At 41.0% G+C, this 19973-nt stretch overlaps 1 protein-coding gene across 1 annotated transcript in view; it reads left to right on the top strand.

The window, feature by feature from the left end:
• STPG2 (sperm tail PG-rich repeat containing 2) overlaps window positions 1–19973 on the top strand; it is a 1039376-nt gene that overhangs the window by 70075 nt on the left and 949328 nt on the right. The window contains exon 7 of the mRNA XM_040419865.1: window positions 6763–6874. Within this exon, the coding sequence (XP_040275799.1) occupies window positions 6763–6874 (112 nt within the window). The remainder of the gene's footprint in view (window positions 1–6762; window positions 6875–19973) is intronic.

Below are 19973 nucleotides of genomic sequence, written 5' to 3'. Positions count from 1 at the left end.
TGGGGTATAGCTCTAGTAGCTTAGTACATCTAGACATTGAGATTTTTTTCCCACGATCACTCCAACTCCTTCACGTTAGATGAAGTGTATTGGTGTACAGCAGTCTTCAGGAAGAGGCAAGGTTAGAAGTGGAGAAACCGGTGGCATTGCAAGAAGAGGTCACAGAGAGGCTTGGATGGGGTAGAATACAGTTTTATTAATGGACCAAGATTCTCCATGACCTCTTCTTTCAGCGCCACTGGTATCTCCACTTTTAACTTTGCCTCTTTTTCAGTGTTATCTCTTGACATCCCAGCTCCGACAGGAGGGCATTGTCACCGCCAGACATCTGTGAAGCTCTGACAGACGTTCTTTAGAACCTCCTGCTTGAGGTTCTTTTGTTTTGCTTTCGTTTTGTCATCTCGTTTCCCTCTCTCAGCTGTTATCTAGTTGCACTGATTGCATCCCTTTAAATCCCCTCCCATACTGCATCACTTTGCGGTTTATACAACTTCCTGGATTGTGTGCATGCTGGATGCTACAACTGATGCTGCTACAGATAAGTCTGTTCATTTATCTTTGTTTTCCTGTTTGCTTGATCCGAGGTGACCCTGACTCCCTCCGTATTAAGTGTAGGGAGCCGGTGGTTGTGTCCCCTCACTATTATAGGGTGTTCAGGTGTCATACAGTCGAGGAACGAGGGTATGCAAATTTCTACCATTGAGATTTTTGCATAGGCTGAGCAGCTAAGGGAGAGAGCTAGGGCTTACAGGGTTTACCCGTTGGTTCCTTCGTCTTGGATCAAGTCAGTCGGATCTTCATTTGTGTCTTCTAGTTTTCTGTTACACCATCCGTGACAGGCATGTAGCAGCAAGCAACTATTCTGTTATATGCTGATGCAGTAGTTGTGCACCCAGCACTACAACTTCATGTGAGGGGCTCTCTTTTTTCCCTCCCCACCTCTGTTATCTTGGTCCTGCATGCCTGGCTAACCTCTGTTTACTCTTGCTGTACAGCAGTATTGCCACAGGTTCTCCATTACTTTGAGATTTTGGCTTTGACTAGGCCATTCCAAGACTTTACTACCTGTAAATGATTCCCTTATACTGCTCCAGTCTAGTTTTAGCAGTATGTTAAGGGTCATTCTCCTGCTGGAAGATGAACCTCCATCCTAGTCTAAAATATCTGGCAGACCGAAACAGATTTTCCTCAAGAATTGGCCTATATTTACTACCATTCATCTTTCCTTCAGTCCTGACCACAATTTTAGTCACTGCCAATAAAAAGCACCCCACAGCATGATGCTGCCATCGTCACTCTTCACTGTAGGAATGGTGTTCTAGGGATGATGGAAAGTGTTGGGTTTGTGTACACATAGCAATTCTCAAGATTGCCAAAGTTAATATACAAGTTAATATTTGTCTCATGTGACAAATGTGTCTGAGTAGTCTACCCCATACTGTTTGGCAAAACTCTAAAAGTGTTTTCTTTATGCAGTGGCTTTTTCTGGCTCCTTATCCATAAGGCCCACTCTGTGTAGTTTAAAGCTAGTGGTCCAATGGAGGTACTCCTATCTCCTCTATGGATCTTTTGGAGCTCCTTCAGTGTTATTTTTGGTGTCTGTTGATTCTTTGATTTATGTTCTGTTTGCCCTTTCTGTGAGTATTGGTGAGTGGCATTCTCTTGTCAGGTGTAGTTTAGCCATATTATTTCCATTTTGTTGTAATGGATTTAATGGCACTTCTTGCCATGTTCAAAGATTATTTTTTTTTAACCCAACCCTAATGTATACTTCTCCATAACTTTGACTGTGACCTCTTTGGAGAGGTCCTTTGTCTTCAGGTTGCTCGCTTGGTAGTGTTGCATGCTTAGGGCCTTTGGAAACATTTTGTATTAAATCATGTAGCAGAAATTGGTTGGACCAGACCTTTTTTTTCATTCCACTATAACAATTTGAGCTATTTTTGTCAAGTTCATTACATAAACGATACCATATTTGTTCAGACTATAAGACACCCCGTACCCACAAGACGTACCCACAATTAGAAGCTTAAAAATACAAAATACTATTTTTACTGTGTCTATTCAATAGTAATATACAATTGATACAGTACAGACTCAGTACAAAAGCCAATGCCTTATCACATTGCCAGCCACAGTGCCTCATTACATTATCAGCCATAATGCCCCCTGACTATACAGAAATATGTTCAAAACAAATAAATTGCAACTGAGCCAGTAAGAACTGTTTCCCCATAAAATCTATTATTTATTAAATAAACAATAAAATAATTCAAGTAACCCCAAAAGTTAAGGAGATGTAAATACCAACACAGGGTGGAACCACCACACGTTCCTCCAACATATATATTGTAATCAAAGAGTCAATACTTTCATTACTAATTTAATAATAGTGATGAAAGACATGCAGTACAGACCAAAAGTTTGGACACACCTTCTCATTCAAAGAGTTTTCTTTATTTTCATGACTATGAAGGCATCAAAACCATAAATTAACACATGTGGAATTATATACATAACAAACAAGTGTGAAACAACTGAAAATATGTCATATTCTAGGTTCTTCAAAGTAGCCACCTTTTGCTTTGATTACTGCTTTGCACACTCTTGGCATTCTCTTGATGAGCTTCAAGAGGTAGTCCCCTGAAATGGTCTTCCAAAAGTCTTGAAGGAGTTCCCAGAGATGCTTAGCACTTGTTGGCCCTTTTGCCTTCACTCTGCGGTCCAGCTCACCCAAAACCATTTCGATTGGGTTCAGGTCCGGTATCTGTGGAGGCCAGGTCATCTGGCGCAGCAACCCATCACTCTCCTTCATGGTCAAATAGCCCTTACTTTGAAAGTTTTCCCAATTTTTCGGCTGACTGACTGACCTTCATTTCTTAAAGTAATGATGGCCACTCATTTTTCTTTACTTAGCTGCTTTTTTCTTGCCATAATACAAATTCTAACAGTCTATTCAGTAGGACTATCAGCTGTGTATCCACCTGACTTCTCCTCAACGCAACTGATGGTCCCAACCCCATTTCTAAGGCAAGAAATCCCACTTATTAAACCTGACAGGGCACACCTGTGAAGTGAAAACCATTTCAGGGGACTACCTCTTGAAGCTCATCAAGAGAATGCCAAGAGTGTGCAAAGCAGTAATCAAAGCAAAAGGTGGCTACTTTGAAGAACCTAGAATATGACCTATTTTCAGTTGTTTCACACTTGTTTGTTATATATATAATTCCACATGTGTTAATTCATAGTTTTGATGCCTTCAGTGTGAATCTACAATTTTCATAGTCATGAAAATAAAGAAAACTCTTTGAATGAGAAGGTGTGTCCAAACTTTTGGTCTGTACTGTACTGTATATCTAAATAAATCTATATAAATTTAAAATCTATTATGGAGTCTGCCTGACCGTCACCCTAATACAGCTATACATGTAATCATGCCTGAGCATACTTCAAAATAAATATGAACAGGACATTAGGGTACTTTCACACTTGCGTTAAACTTTTCCGGTATTGAGTTCCGTCCTAGGGGCTCAATACCGTAAAAAAACTGATCAGTTTTATCCTAATGCATTCTGAATGGAGAGCAATCCGTTCAGTTTGCATCAGGATGTCTTCTACTATAACAATACTGTAACATGCTGCAGTATTTTCTCAGTACAAAATTCCAGAACACTTGCTGGAATGCCAGATCCGGCATTATTTTCCATTGAAATGCATTAATGCCGGATCTGGCCCCAAGTGTTCTGGAAAAACTGATCTGTTTTTCCAGATGACAACCAGAGAGACAGATCCGGTATTGCAATGCATTTGTGAGATGTATCTGGATCCGTCTACAAATGGTATCAGTTTGCGACGGAACTGCCTGCTGGAATCTCAGGGACAGCACTCATCTCAGGTTAATTTCATATGTATCAAATAGTTTTTTTTACACAATAAAAGCACACAGAGCTATGGGGACTGGGTATTGCGGATGTTCTAGCGGCCATCTAGCAACCCATGTCCTCAGCTCTATACACAAAATCCCGGTGACAGGTTCCCTTTAATAAATCAAGAAAAAATGCCATACCAAATGAGGAACAATGTCAGTGGTCCAATCCCCATACCTCGACGCGCGTTTCGCGTGTTACCGCTTCGTCAGGAGTTCCACCCTGTGTTGGTATTATCATCTCCTTAACTTTTGGGGATACTTGGATTATTTTATTGTTTATTTAATAAATAATTGATTTTATGGGAAAACAATTCTTTGGCTAAGTTGCAATTTATTTGTTTTGATGATTAATAGTAGTAGCTGGGCCATGCAAGTGGCTAATTTATTGATAGGACTATATGTGATGACATGCAGAAAGATGTGACAGTTTAGTGAGCAGATGATACACAGATTACTAACAGAGTTTAGAGTCTCCTGCTTGTAATGCCAGCATTCTGACTATTAGACGCACCAGAAGATGGCTGCACAAGATCGAAGAGAAAAAGTGCAATAGTCTGCAAAAATACAGTAAATCAAAATCCATTTTAATTCCAGGCATTTAATTCCATGCAACAAAATAAAATAAAACACCAAGGGGGTGTATACTTTATCAAGCTGCGTATGATACTGACTTCTGGTATATGTGCACTGTGTACAATACCAGCAAACTTTTAGTAATTTAGCATTCCTAAAGGAAGTTTGTGATGGTGAAGACAAGGAAGACATTGCTACTGCAGCTACTGACAGCAGCACCAACGATGGTCATGCACGTTAGATTATTGGACGAATGTTGGGCTGATTTCAGGGGGACTGGCCAACCATATAATATATATGGGAGCCTCTAAACTCTCTCCCTATGCTAGATATTGGGAAAGAGAAGAATTGGACAGTTTGATTTCAACATCCTTTTGTTCTTGGTGAGATAAGCTGCTGCCTGTGGTGTCTGGCAGTAGCTTATTCCCCTCTTTCTATTCAAACCACATGCACGTTTGGCTGAGCTCAGCATGTATGTCTGTAGGTAGGTTGAGAGAAATAGCTGTGGGCCAAATGAGCATTTATGGAGTTATATATGCCCAGCTTAAAGGAGTTATTCCATGAAAAATATTAAAAAATTTTCAAACCAGCACCCATATCTTAATACTTTTGTGTATGCATGTAATTGAAAATTTAGTATAGCCATTGAGTTATTCACTTAGATCTATCTGTATAGCGCCACCTACTGTTCGACATGGGTCCAAGCTGATCGACATGGGTCCAATGACCAGCTGCTGCGAGAGAAATGTAGTCCGTGTAAGGCATGGAAGTGCCAGGTTGGTCAGAGTGGTAGGTGTCCGTTATGGCTCAGAGAGAGGGTCCAAATGGGATCTTCACCCTCTGTGACATGCATTTGCCCTAATAGGGCATATGAAGATAGACTGTCTTTATGAGAAATGTCCTGTGGCATATTTCATTGGTGTTCCGCCTTTTAAGGGCCTTTTACCTTTAAGATATGAATTTTACTTCTAAATTAGTGGATTCACAAATTTGACAGAATAGAGCCACCATTCCTTTCCAGCATATTTCTTACTCCTGGGGAGGAAAGTATTTCCCTGAGGCTAAGAGAGCTTCTTTTTAACATATATGCTTCGAGAAAGTGTTGTCAGTGTATTAGGCCATTTCTTGGTGTGACATGCTCTGGAGTCATAGGCCCCTTTCACATGAGCGAGTTTCACGTATTGGACTCGCAGCATGTGTCAGCGAGAGCACTGACAGGGTTACATAGCATTATATTCATTTATGATGCTACGTAACCCTTACAGCATTATGTCAGTGTTATACAATACATTCCAGAACTGTAAGGGTTACATAGCATCATAAGTCAATATAATGCTGTGCGACCCCGGCAGTGATGGGGGGTCAGCACGGCTGCTCTCGCTGACACATGCTGCGAGTCCAATGGGTGGTACTCACTAGTGTGAAAGGCCTACTGTATGATTTTAACCACCTTTTGGAGGATGGTTTTAACTATTTTGTACAATTTTACTTACATACGTCTTTCAATAATTGAAAGGGGTTGTGCCGCAAAACATATTCTACATTTTCCAAACCAGCCCCTGGATATGAATACTTTTGTAATTGCATGTAATTTAAAATCTAGTATAGCCAGTGAGCTATTCAATAAAATGTATCTGTATAGCGCCACCTGCTGTTTGTTCTTTTCCTTATTTTTTGTCCGTCTCACTGAACTGGTCGAACGTGCTCAGTTTGCCACCAGCCATATGTAGTGTTAGTAGCTGTGGCAGTTACAGGGACAGAGCTACAGCAGAAAGGACACAGCCCCTGAGCTGTCAGACTGAAGAGAATCTAGCAGAGCAATTGGAGCAGTGAATGGGGAGATCTCTGGACCCATATGAGGTACAGGGCTGGTTCTAGCTTTGTTAGAAAGGTATTGTCATGTACAATATGACGTCTGATTATTTTTTTTTTTTTACATAAATCATGGCATAACCCCTTTAAGTATGAGTATTCCAACGACTATTATTACAGCAGCATACCTTCTGAATATTTTGTAAGCAAAGTTCCATTTAAATTTCTATTCTAGTCTCATTGAAATAGACTATGAGCCAGATGCATTTACAGTAGAGCTAAGTGGCCAGCTATATCTTTCACTGTAAGTGCACAGGCCTGCATTACCGAGTGATTTGGCCCTTATTAGAAACTGTAAACATGAGGGGGAAAGGCTTTCTCAGTTCTTGTTTGGATGTCTGCTCAATCTGAACTGCAGACTCATAAATCTTCCCTTGAACTTTCTAAAGGGAAAGTGCACTGCATTATGAGAATGTCAACTCCAAGAAGGAAGACAAGAAGAAATATGAGCCATTCATTCCACGGTATCACGAAGTAATCGTATTACAGGAAGAGAAGAAGGTAAAGTCAATTTGGCTGTTCATAGTACTTAAATAAAATCATTTACTGTGAGAGTGGAACTCATGAATTCCTAGCCCATGTGATTAGAAATGAACCCAAATGACTGCAACAGGCAATGTATTAGGAAAGGAAGAAATATCGTTCCCAAAAAGAAAAAGATCAATCTGCAGCTTATCTAAAACACATTTTTTTTCCTTTAATCCCCTCAGTGGTTTTCACTGATTTGTATCTGAATGCACAAAAGCAAAACACAGACTTCTTGACATTAATCTGAATGATGGGTTCAGTGTAATTCTACAGCTTGCCTCCCTGTTATAGATTTTATTTTACCGAGTGAAGGAATCCCTAATAAACATTGCCTGATTTCTTTTACTTTGGGTATTATAGTATAATCCATCAATTAGAATTGACAATTTACTTTGAGTGTACATCTACATGGAGAAATTAGATCTTGCTTAAAGGGTTTGGCCACTTTCTGGTTTCTGTTGACCAATGTGTATGTAAGATGACTCTATGGCGATTACTAATATAGCCTTTGTTGAAATTCTGCACCATTTCTTATATTTCATAAGTCATGGTCCATTGTTTGCCAAGTGTTTTGTATTTTTCACATAGAAGAGATCTTGTCCATAAAATGGCTGCTGATGGAGGGTCATGTGACCAGGCAAATCAATCACCTCCATGTGATGTCTCCTCTGTTCAAACACCCAACAGAACTAGTACAGATGGCGGGTGCAGTGCATTTGAACAGAGGAGACATCACATGGAGGTGATGCCTCATAATTAGAAAGTCAAAACAGAATTTTAGAAATCTTTGCAAATGTATTAAAAAGGAAAAACGCCATTTTTGCATGGACATAAGCATTCAGACTCTTACTATGACATTCAAAATTTAGCTGTGGGGGCCTCTTATTTCCCTTTATCGTCTTTGAGACGTTACTACACTGGTAAATTCAGTTGATTGGACAAGATTTGGAAAGATACACCTCTGTCTACATAAGGTCTCACAGCTGGTAATGCATATCGTAGCAAAAACCAAACCACGACGAGGAAAGAACTGACTGCAGAGCTTAAAGACAGCATTGAACTAACATTTGCAGATATGTAAGGCTGAGCAGCATTGGCTTGAATACAGTATGCCTCATGCATAATTGGTCTCTTAAATGAGAAAGTGCACCCTAAAGAGTGTCCCTAAGGCTACTCAGCTAACCAAGTCAATTTTCTCTTGAAACACCCAGTAGTCTTGTCCTTTTGGAAGGAGAATTTGATTGCATGTCTCTCTCTGTCCCTCCTCCTCCTTCTCAGAGTTGTATTTTCCCCCTCAATATTTGAGTCTTAGGAGACTAAGACTGTTATAAACCGATTTTCAAAGCAATTGGAACATATTTAATTCAGGTAGAAACAATTTGGGTCTAAATCAATTTACTTTTTAAAAATTTGGCAGACACAAAACGAATTTTAGAGCTTGCCACTCCACCAATCTAAGTATTCGGGGAGAAGGGCCTTGGTAAGAGAGGTGACGAAGAACCCAATGGTCACTATGGCTGTGCTAGATAGATCCTGTGTGCAGATGAGAGAAACTTTCAAAAGGTCAACCATCAGTGTAGCACTCCACTAAAATGGGCTTATGCCAGAATGGCCAGAAAGAAGCCTCTTAGTAAAAGACACTTGAAAGCTCACCTGGAGTTGGCAAAAGAGCATCTAAAGGACTCTCCGACAATGATAAACAAGATTCTCTTTTTGGCCTCTGTTCTAAGCATTAAGTCTGGAGGAAACCAAGCACTGCTCATCACTTTCCCAATACCTACAGTGAAGCAGTAGTGGTGGCATCATCATGTGGGTGTTTTTCAGTGGCTGTGGCAGGGAAACTGGTCAGGGTTGAGGGAAAGCTGAATGAATCAAAGTACAGACATATTCTTAATGAAAACCTGATCTAGAGTGCTCTGGACCTCAGACTGGGCTAAAGATTTACCTTTGAACAAGACAATGACCCTAAGTACACAGGCAAGACAAGAGAACATGAGTGGCTTAGGGACAACTCTGTTAATGTCTTTGAGTGTGGCCCAGCCAGAGCCCAATCAAACATCTCTGGAGAGACCTAAAACATGTCTGTCCACTGATGGTCCCCATGTAATCTACAGAGCTTGAGAGGATCCGCAAAGAAGAAAATCCCCAAATTCAGGTGTGAAAATCTTGTGGCATTATTCCCAAAATGACTGAAGGCTGTTGTCACTGCCAAAGGTGCTTAAACTAAGTTCTGAGTAAACAGTATAAGGGGCACATTTATTAATACCGGCATCTCCAGGCCTCTCCATAACTTCCATAATTTCTAAACTTAAGACAGCTTCTGAGTGTAACAGCATCCTTGGTGCGACGCTACGGTTCCAGGCACCGTGCTCACCTGTGATCATGATCTGTGCTTCCCTGTCTCTGCTGCTGCTCAGGAGATTCTGCTCCGCAGCTTCCAGTCTACCTGAACGCTGCTTGTGCTCGGCTGCTGTACGCATCACTCCTTGGGCGGGGCTGTGTTGTTTTAGGTGATTCCATTGACCTACCCTGGCTCTCCTGGAGGTATTTAAGTGGCTCAGCCCTCTACTCAAGCGCCTCAGAGTCAAGGTCCTATCCTGTGTAATGGAGCTTGTTACCACTTGTGTTCCTGACTACGTGCCTCGTTCCTAGACTACGCTCTTCGTCTGATCCCCGTCTGCTTGCATCGCTCCTCCTGTTGCCGACCTGGATTGTCTGACTTTGTTCCTATGCCGCCTGCCCTGATCAATTGCTTGTCTCGACTACGTCTCTGCCTCATCCTCCAGTTCCTGTTTTTGTTGCTCCTGGTAACGATCCTGCCTGTCTAACCATGCCTGTACTGTCGGTACCTATGCAGGTACCTCCTGGTTCGCCTGGACCAGCTGCTACTGACTCTGGGACTGCCCTGGAGTAGTACCTGGCAACTACCCTAACGGCAAAGTCTATCCTCACCATCAGAGACTCTAGCGAAAACCAGGTAGCTGCTTAGTCACGCCCCTCCAGGGAACAGCCAGTTCGTAGAACAGTGGGCTCACATCCGCTACCCGTGACACCGAGCTGTCTTACATTTAGACCATCTTCTACGCCTAAAACAGGTCCGCCCCCTTCCCCACCCACGCCCACAATTTTAGACCCGGCGTGAGAACGGAGAAGTCTCAGATAGTGGGGCTCCCATCTGCGACTAATTTAGACGTGTTTCAGATTAATAAATGACCCCCTAAACACTTATGTCAATGCAAGATTTTAGTTTTTCCTTTTTGATACGTTAACAATGATTACATTCTCTTTGCACTTTCTGATTGTGGGGTATTATACGCAGAATCATGGGGGAAAACTTTCTGAATGCATTGTATGTTTTTTTCCCCTGCATCATACTACTACATGAGATGAAAACTGTGCTGCCAGAATTCATATCACCAGGTTCAGACTCTAGATACTACTGGTAGATTCCAGTTCTGCAGCCTATTGAATTGCTAAATGCACTGCTGGTACAGAATACACATGTTAACTTGTGATCAGTACTAAATAATCAATGTAGTACTGTATTTACAAAACTGAGAAATGCTTTATTAAGATTAACTCTATATGTGAACTGTAAAATAGTGTCTGAAGGTAGACATTGTCCCTCACTTTTAAGTAATAGTTCTGGTACCTATAGCCTGCATATAGGAAGCACCCACATTCACTTTTAATCTTTGAAGGTATTACATTGTGAATATCAAGTTCATGCACAGAGTACAGCCACCCCTTGGTCACCATTCCTGTGATGGTTGAAGACACCAGGAAAAGTGTTAATGGACTGCCATCCTGCAGGTGAAGGAGGTGCCAGCCAGTGGAGGCTATTATAGCTGCCCTGTGTTCGACTTGACAGTGGATGTTGTGGCACTAGAAACATTGTGCCACAATGCCTTTAGGTGTCCTTAAAAAAGTGTGTGTTTAGTGCCTCTGGTGTGCAGTGAGTGCAAACGGCATAAATCTAGGCTTGGGAAGCAACAGAAAGCACACTGGTGGACTGTAGAAAATGGGGACTTGCTGTGGAGATAACTGACATAGGAACTGTGTCTGTATGAATGCTCCTCCTGCAATTTAGAAATGGTGCAAGATCATTCTGGATATAGATTGTGACTTAGCCATCTCAGACAACTGTGGAGACATCTGGGAATTGACATATGAGAGACTAGTGCAAGCCCCTCAAAAACGACCTAAGCTGGGCACGTTGTGGTAGCGGGCATTCTCCCCGAAAAACATAGTGGTACTGAAGGTTTTGGTTCTGTTTTTGTTCTGCTGTTAGAGAGAATGTACCCAACAAATGTGAAAGAAACCTCTAAGCAATTGTATATCTTCTAGAGCCTGTATCCATTATGTTTGTGCACCACTTAAAGTTATAGTAGTAGTGCCTATGTGTGAGAAAAACTTTCTGCAACATTGTAGCAAATAATACACCTCTTTCTCGTGCACAAAATATGCCACCATTTAAATACCTTTGTGCCGCAATCTGTGACAGATATAAACCAGAAAATAGCATGTATCACTTAGTAAATGACCCCCTCCCCAAGTTTTTTAGGCTGTATTATAATACCAGAGAACACAGAATATTACAACACACTAGATGCAAAATGTATATATAAACTAATACCACATTTGAATTAATAAATATGAGGTTCTTAGCAAAAAATATCTGTGCCCAACCACCACGGCAAGCTGACCTCAGTCCAGGCAGGAACCTGCTCTATTTAATACCCATCTCTAGGCCAGTGGACATCTACTTACAGGAGAGCAGACCTCACACATATATTGTATTGCTATATTGTGTTTGGTCATTACTAGTTAATACAGTATTCATTTTGGCTCTTTGGTTTGTTTGTCTGTTTTCTGTGCTCGTGGTATATTCTGGTGTTCTCTCGACCCCCTAGGACAGTAATGGCGAACCTTTTAGAGACAGAGTGCCCAAACTGCAACCCAAAACCCACTTATTTATTGCAAAGTGCCAACACAGCAATTTTACCTGGATACTACAGGCCAGTTGAGTATATCTTCCATGTACTTTATTATTTATCTATAATAGCCTGCCTACATTCAGTGCACTGCCCTGCGCATATTGGCATATTAGTACTTTTTCCAGAGTGTGGGTGCCCACAGAGAGAGCCCTAAATGCACCCGTGCCATAGGTTCGCCACCACTGCCCTAGAAAATGACAGGTTCTTAGGAAATATATTTTGATCAAAAATATCTGTGTCCACCCACCACGGCAATGTGACCTCAGTCCAAGCGAGAAGCTGCTCTATTTAATACCTATCTCATGCCAGTGGGCATCTAAATTGGTTTTATAATACCAACCATATAATTCAACCCTTTTAATCATGTACTCATAGTGATTTCATTAACACCAAGATGTTTTTTATTGCTTCTCTGTTTGGGAGATCTATGGCTTATGTATTTAGACCCTTAGGAGAGGTTCTGGAGTTAAAATTCACATGTTTAATTCTTAAAAAGATAGGCAAGCATTACATGGAGAGAAACAGCCTTTTTTTAAAGTGTTGTAGGGTTACTCCCGACCTTGAGTTTGTGTTGTAGTCATGGTATCCCAAAGACGTACTTGTGTACAACCAAATATTGCCATGTAACCTGATCAAATATTGATGACATATCCTAAAGATAGGTCATCAATATATATGGCGGGAAAAGCCCTTTAAAGTCATATTGCTGCAGAAAAAGATCTTTAAATATATAGAATATTTTCATATTTCTCCCATACCTTTGATCTGGCTCAAACCTTTCAATTACATGGCATGCAGATTTATTGCTAAATTATGAGGAATTAATTTCAAAATAATTATGAGGAACATAAAACATTCTTTTGCCAAAGTTATCACAATGGCAGCAGCAATGTTGTCTGTGAGTCCTTAGCTTACAGAGTGGGCAAAAGTAGCTGTTGCCTTTCAACATTTAAGGGCTTTCAACATTTAAGGAACACTGCCATAAACTGCCCAAGATGATTACTCTTGTACCATGCATCCTGGACTGAGTACATTCAATATGAAAAGGCTCTTGTGTTTGGAGTGGTATTAAGCTATTATCTGCTTTCTGTCTTCCAAAAAAGGCTACTAAAAGTTGGATGTGTTAAATGGGACATCATATACATAGCCATTACAAAAGGTGAATACTAATAACACAAATGCTACAGAAATCTTCATTAGCCATAGTTAATATTGTCCTAGGTGATATAAAAGAGCTAATAAAGGCCATCACCACCTTCTCAAATATGTTTTTTTTGGTCCTGTACATCTAAAGTAAAATAAAGCAACTTTGCATACGGTCTTTGGGTCTCCATACTAACAGATTGCAGACAACAATTTTATAACCTGATCCTGCAGTCATATTCTCTTCCATCATTACCTTGCTTCTGATTAACATACATTTGGTAAGTAATTAAGATGTAGGGGACAGATTTTGCTAATAAAAAAAAGATGTAGGGGACAGATGAATGGCAGAGTGACTGCAGTATCTACACTGTGTAACGGGCAGTGGGTGTGAGCCCACTGTACCAACTAACTGGTTTGACTTTGTACTAGCCCTAAAAGTGCTTTTCTGGTGGTTCCCTGGTTTTTACTCTTTAACCACCCAGGCAGAGGAGCCACCAGGCTGCTAACTCATGGAATAGTCCTGGTGTAGTTGTCAGCTTACCCACAAGCATTAGAGAAGGCAATACTCATAGTCAGTAAACAGGCAGAAGTATGGTACATGGACAGAGAATCTGCATAGCACACTGGTAAAGTAGCAAGCTCGGAACCTAAAGCTCAGGTACCTCTCCCTTTGGAAAGGCGCCTTAAGTACCCACAGATGTCCAGCCATTGGCTGGCAGAGATTGGAGTAACTGTCTATTTGTTCGTTAAGAGTCAGGAAGTGTGCCCGCACTATGGGAGACAGAATAAGGCCATACAGCCTGGCACAAGCTGCAGCCTCCAAAAGTAGAACTGCCCATAGTAGCCACTCAGATTTATTTTCTAAAGGAGCTGTCGAAAATGAAAGGTGGAATCTGATTGGTTGCTATGGGCAACTAAGCCAGTTCTACTTTACACCACTTTGATAAATGACCCTAATACATTTTATTATTATGATTTTTTAAAGTTGACTATTTTTCACTAAATAGTGGAACAATATACTACTGTCCCCAACTATCCCTTGGTTGAAGTTGATGGACTCATGTCTTTTTTCAACCGTATTAACTATGTAAAACTAGTTGCAAAGATGGATACATTCTTTAATGAACCAATTGAAGAAAACATGGACCCATCATCTATATGACCTGTTTAAAAAATATGATAATGACAATATATGTAATACTGTACATGCACTGCGAAATGTCTCCTTGTTTAAGCACAAAGGGGTTCATTTACGATCAGAAATACGCCTATATTAGGCGTATTTCTGGTGCAGATTGCAGCACAAAGGTTGTTTGTGCTGCAATCTTTGAGTTTTTCCCGCTCACCCCAGGTCTAAAAAATAGGGCGTGGGCGGAGAATGAGACGACCGGCAGGCCCACCTCATTCATCATTTTCTACGTCTGTTTTAGGCGTAGAAAATGGTCTAAATGGAAGCCAGCAAGGAAGCTGGCATAGATTTAGACTGGAGCTGGATGTGCCAAAGGTATGTAGAGGCTGGCACCTCTTCATAACTCTGGCGGATCCACCGCCATCACAGGGAGCCTAATAAATGACCCCCAAAATCTTAAAAAAAAATAGATTATTATATAATGTCATCCTTTATCTTCAAAACTTATGACCAGATCATATCCTCAGATATATAAATGCCCCTCTATCTCTGACAAGAGCCAGTGTATTCTATTACAGTCAGACACTGAACGCTCGCACATTTTGCCCTCTGTCCCATTGCGTATATTACTGAGCCTTGCCTACCATAACTCTCAGGACCAGACTGCTTTCATACTGAGGTTGGACAGTGACTCACACTACCTTCTCTATAGAGATGAGCAAATCTTTAAAATTATCTTACAACCACGCGGTCAGGTTTCCAGATGCAGATTTGGATGCCAAAATCAGGAGTGGATCATAAAAGAAGAGATATAAAATTACTTCTCCTCTTTTCGAATTCACTTCGGATTTTAGTTTCCAAAACTACCATACATGAAGAAACCTGACCATGTGGCCTAATACTCCAGATTGCAAATCTATCTGGTTTGCTGATGAATCAATTTTACCACCTCTAACTCTGTTCATAGGCTAAGGGTACTTTCACACTAGTGTTAAAGTTTTCCAGTATTGAGATCCGTCGTAGGGGCTCAATACTGGAAAAAAACGCTTCAGTTTTGTCCCCATTCATCGTCAATGGGGACAAAACTGAACTGAACAGAACTGGATGCTCTAAAATGCATTGACTTCCATTTAGTTGCATTCCCCTGTTCGAGAGCAAACTGCAACATGTATTTTGCTTTCCGTCCTGGGGATGAGGAGCAAAACGGATCCGTCCCCACTGACTTGCATTGGGGTCATGACAGATCTCTGATACAATCTGCCACAATAGAAAACGGATTCATCCCCTATTGACTTTCAATGGAGTTCATGACGGATCCATCTTGACAATGTTAAAGATAATCCAACCGGTTAGATTCAAATGGATGCAGATGGTTGTATTGTCAGTAACGGAAGCGTTTTTGCTGAACCCTGCGGGATCCAGCAACGCTAGTGTGAAAGTAGCCTAAGACACTCAGTGAAGTAATGCACTAATGTCAACTGTACTAAACAGAGATGAAGCATTGGTAGGTGTAATACTGTGTTCTATGTCATTTGCCTGATTTCCTTCTCACAAGTCCTTGTGTGTCAGATTTTAACGTATTTAACAAATTCCCACTAGGTGGCAGCAGATTCTTTGAAAAGTAATTCCGAGGACGCAGGCATCATTTATTGTCTATATTCTGTGGGCGAAATAGTTTAATTCATCAAGACAGGAACAAAATCTATTTTTAAAGGAAAACTGACAAATACAAATTGCATTATGTCCAGAACAACCTATCTCCAAAAAAGTATAATCACAATATGATGATAAAATAATCTGACATTGTCTACTGCTATATGGTGTGCAAAAAGAAAAGTTTCCAATGGCGTTTTTACTTTATTGTTCCAAACAAGCGTATGAAATCTAAGATATGTAATATATATATATATATAGATATGGGTGAATAAAGTCTTTTATTTTTTGTCACATTTCTGGAGTGCTGCCCTCTTTTTACATTTTATATAATATAATATATATATACAGTACAGACTAAAAGTTTGGACACACCTTCTCATTCAAAGAGTTTTCTTTATTTTCATGACTATGAAAATTGTAGATTCACACTGAAGGCATCAAAACTATGAATTAACACATGTGGAATTATATACATAACAAATAAGTGTGAAACAACTGAAAATATGTCATATTCTATGTTCTTCAAAGTAGCCACCTTTTGCTTTGATTACTGCTTTGCACACTCTTGGCATTCTCTTGATGAGCTTCAAGAGGTAGTCCCCTGAAATGGTTTTTACTTCACAGATGTGCCCTGTCAGGTTTAATAAGTGGGATTTCTTGCCTTATAAATGGGGTTGGGACCATCAGTGGCGTTGAGGAGAAGTCAGGTGGATACACAGCTGATAGTCCTACTGAATAGACTGTTAGAATTTGTATTATGGCAAGAAAAAAGCAGCTAAGTAAAGAAAAACGAGTGGCCATCATTACTTTAAGAAATGAAGGTCAGTCAGTCAGCCGAAAAATTGGGAAAACTTTGAAAGTAAGGGCTATTTGACCATGAAGGAGAGTGATGGGGTGCTGTGCCAGATGACCTTGCCTCCACAGTCACCGGACCTGAACCCAATCGAGATGGTTTGGGGTCAGCTGGACCGCAGAGTGAAGGCAAAAGGGCCAACAAGTGCTAAGCATCTCTGGGAACTCCTTCAAGACTTTTGGAAGACCATTTCAGGGGACTACCTCTTGAAGCTCATCAAGAGAATGCCAAGAGTGTGCAAAGCAGTAATCAAAGCAAAAGGTGGCTACTTTGAAGAACCTAGAATATGACATATTTTCAGTTGTTTCACACTTGTTTGTTATGTATATAATTCCACATGTGTTAATTCATAGTTTTGATGCCTTCATAGTCATGAAAATAAAGAAAACTCTTTGAATGAGAAGGTGTGTCCAAACTTTTGGTCTGTACTGTATATACACTGCTCAAAAAAATAAAGGGAACACTTAAACAACACAATGTAACTCCAAGTCAATTACACTTCTGTGAAATCAAACTGTCCACTTAGGAAGCAACACTGAGTGACAATCAATTTCACATGCTGTTGTGCAAATGGAATAGACAACAGGTGGAAATTATGGGCAATTAGCAAGACACCCCCAATAAAGGAGTGGTTCTGCAGGTGGTGACCACAGACCAATTCTTCGTACCTATGCTTCCTGGCTGATGTTTTGGTCACTTTTGAATGCTGGCGGTGCTTTCACTCTAGTGGTAGCATGAGACGGAGTCTACAACCCACACAAGTGGCTCAGGTAGTGCAGCTTATCCAGGATGGCACATCAATGCGAGTTGTGGCAAGAAGGTTTGCTGTGTCTGTCAGCGTAGTGTCCAGAGCATGGAGGCGCTACCAGGAGACAGGCCAGTACATCAGGAGACGTGGAGGAGGCCGTAGGAGGGCAACAACCCAGCAGCAGGACCGCTACCTCCGCCTTTGTGCAAGGAGGAACAGGAGGAGCACTGCCAGAGCCCTGCAAAATGAGAGAGAAAATGCCAGAGAACACCAAGATTGGCAAATTCGCCACTGGCGCCCTGTGCTTTTACAGATGAAAGCAGGTTCACACTGAGCACATGTGACAGACGTGACAGAGTCTTGAGACGCCGTGGAGAACGTTCTGCTGCCTGCAACATCCTCCAGCATGACCGGTTTGGCATTGGGTCAGTAATGGTGTGGGGTGGCATTTCTTTGGAGGGCCGCACAGCCCTCCATGTGCTCGCCAGAGGTAGCCTGACTGCCATTAGGTAACGAGATGAGATCCTCAGACCCCTTGTGAGACCATATGCTGGTGCGGTTGGCCCTGGGTTCCTCCTAATGCAAGACAATGCTAGACCTCATGTGGCTGGAGTGTGTCAGCAGTTCCTGCAAGACGAAGGCATTGATGCTATGGACTGGCCCGCCCGTTCACCAGACCTGAATCCAATTGAGCACATCTGAGACATCATGTCTCGCTCTATCCACCAACGTCACGTTGCACCACAGACTGTCCAGGAGTTGGCAGATGCTTTAGTCCAGGTCTGGGAGGAGATCCCTCAGGAGACCGTCCGCCACCTCATCAGGAGCATGCACAGGCGTTGTAGGGAGGTCATACAGGCACGTGGAGGCCACACACACTACTGAGCCTCATTTTGACTTGTTTTAAGGACATTACATCAAAGTTGGACCAGCCTGTAGTGTGTTTTTCCACTTTAATTTTGAGTGTGACTCCAAATCCAGACCTCCATGGGTTGAAAAATTTGATTTCCATTTTTTTATTTTTGTGTGATTTTGTTGTCAGCACATTCAACTATGTAAGGAACAAAATATTTCAGAAGAATATTTAATTAATTCAGATCTAGGATGTGTTATTTTTGTGTTCACCTTTATTTTTTTGAGCAGTGTGTATATGTATATATACTGTATATATATATATATATATATATACATGAAACTGCTCCACCGCAAAATGTCACTTATTAAGTTACAAAGGCCATTTCATCATAGACCGATCCCTTTCTTTTAAGAGCTATCTGGTAAACATCTGAATTTCCAAGGAGAATATCTGGCCATAATGGGTAGAAGGCCAGATTTATCACAATGGTTGATGCTGGATGGTAAATTTGGTGCATCTTGAGACACTTTTGTCTAACTTTATACCACCTTTTAATTGACTTAGTGGCAGAATTTTGTTGCGATGTTTTTGTTCATCAGTGGTTTATCTTAAGCTGCACTCTTTCCCACTAAGCAAGGCCTCCTTATTAAGCGAAGTGCAAAAACTAATTAAGAAACATAATATAATGTATGTAGTGATGTACCCAGTTTTCCAGCCGGATCTCTGGTGCACTTAGCATAGTAAATCTCCCTAAATGTTATATAGTTACACAGTATAGTTGAAAAAGAAATGGGGTAGGAGAAGGGATATGGCTAATATTTAGAAAATTGTTTATCCTATTGATCCAGGGGAAGTAAAAAAATCCATAAGACTAACCTGTCTGCTCTAGAAAGGAAACTATTCACTCCTGATCCTGGTTGTGATCAGACTGGATCAACATTCAGAACAAAAATCCTATACATTTCCAAAAGCGTTAATGTTATTTTGTTCTAAGAAATTGTCTAAGGCTGCTTTCAGACTCGAGGAAATAAGACATTGACTATAATGTCAGGGTTCAGTTCAGGTGCTGATCTACACTCCGACAGTGCCCAGATGTGAAAATGAACATGAATAAGCCCTTAGTCTTTTTAAAGCCATCAACAATTACTGCTGTGATCAGATCCCGGGGTGACTATTCCACGCATTCACAACTCTTATGGTGATGAAGCCTTGGAGATGTAACTTTTTTTTTCCTCCAGATAGAGGCGTTACCCCTTGCTGGGATTGTACATGTACATGGAACAACTTTTTACCGTATTTTTTGTGTGAGCCACTTCTCAAGACCGCATATATTTGATTATTTCAATTGCACGGCCTCCATGGAGAATCATTGTTTCTGGGCAACAGATCACAGTTTACACAGGACAATCTGCTTCCCAGAAATGATGATTTTGGTGTCTGCATTAATGATGCTTTCACCCAGTAATTGAGAGTTTGCACAGTGCAATGGTCAGGAATGAGGGTTCCTAGAAACGCTCCATCCCGATAACTGCCTGATTGTTGGCCTGTATAAAGAGGCCTTAAGACCCTTCAAGCCTCTTATCAGTTTAGTTTAGTTTTCCCACTCCAGAGCATCCTTTCAAGGGCAGGATGTGTACCTATAATTTAATTTACTGTAAATGCGGTACAAATTAAGCAGGCACCAAAT

This window comes from Bufo bufo, chromosome 2 (genome assembly GCF_905171765.1).
Source record: "Bufo bufo chromosome 2, aBufBuf1.1, whole genome shotgun sequence".
NCBI classification, from domain to species: domain Eukaryota; kingdom Metazoa; phylum Chordata; class Amphibia; order Anura; family Bufonidae; genus Bufo; species Bufo bufo.
Note: the sequence above shows the minus strand (reverse complement) of the source record. Positions and strands in the feature narration are given on the sequence as shown.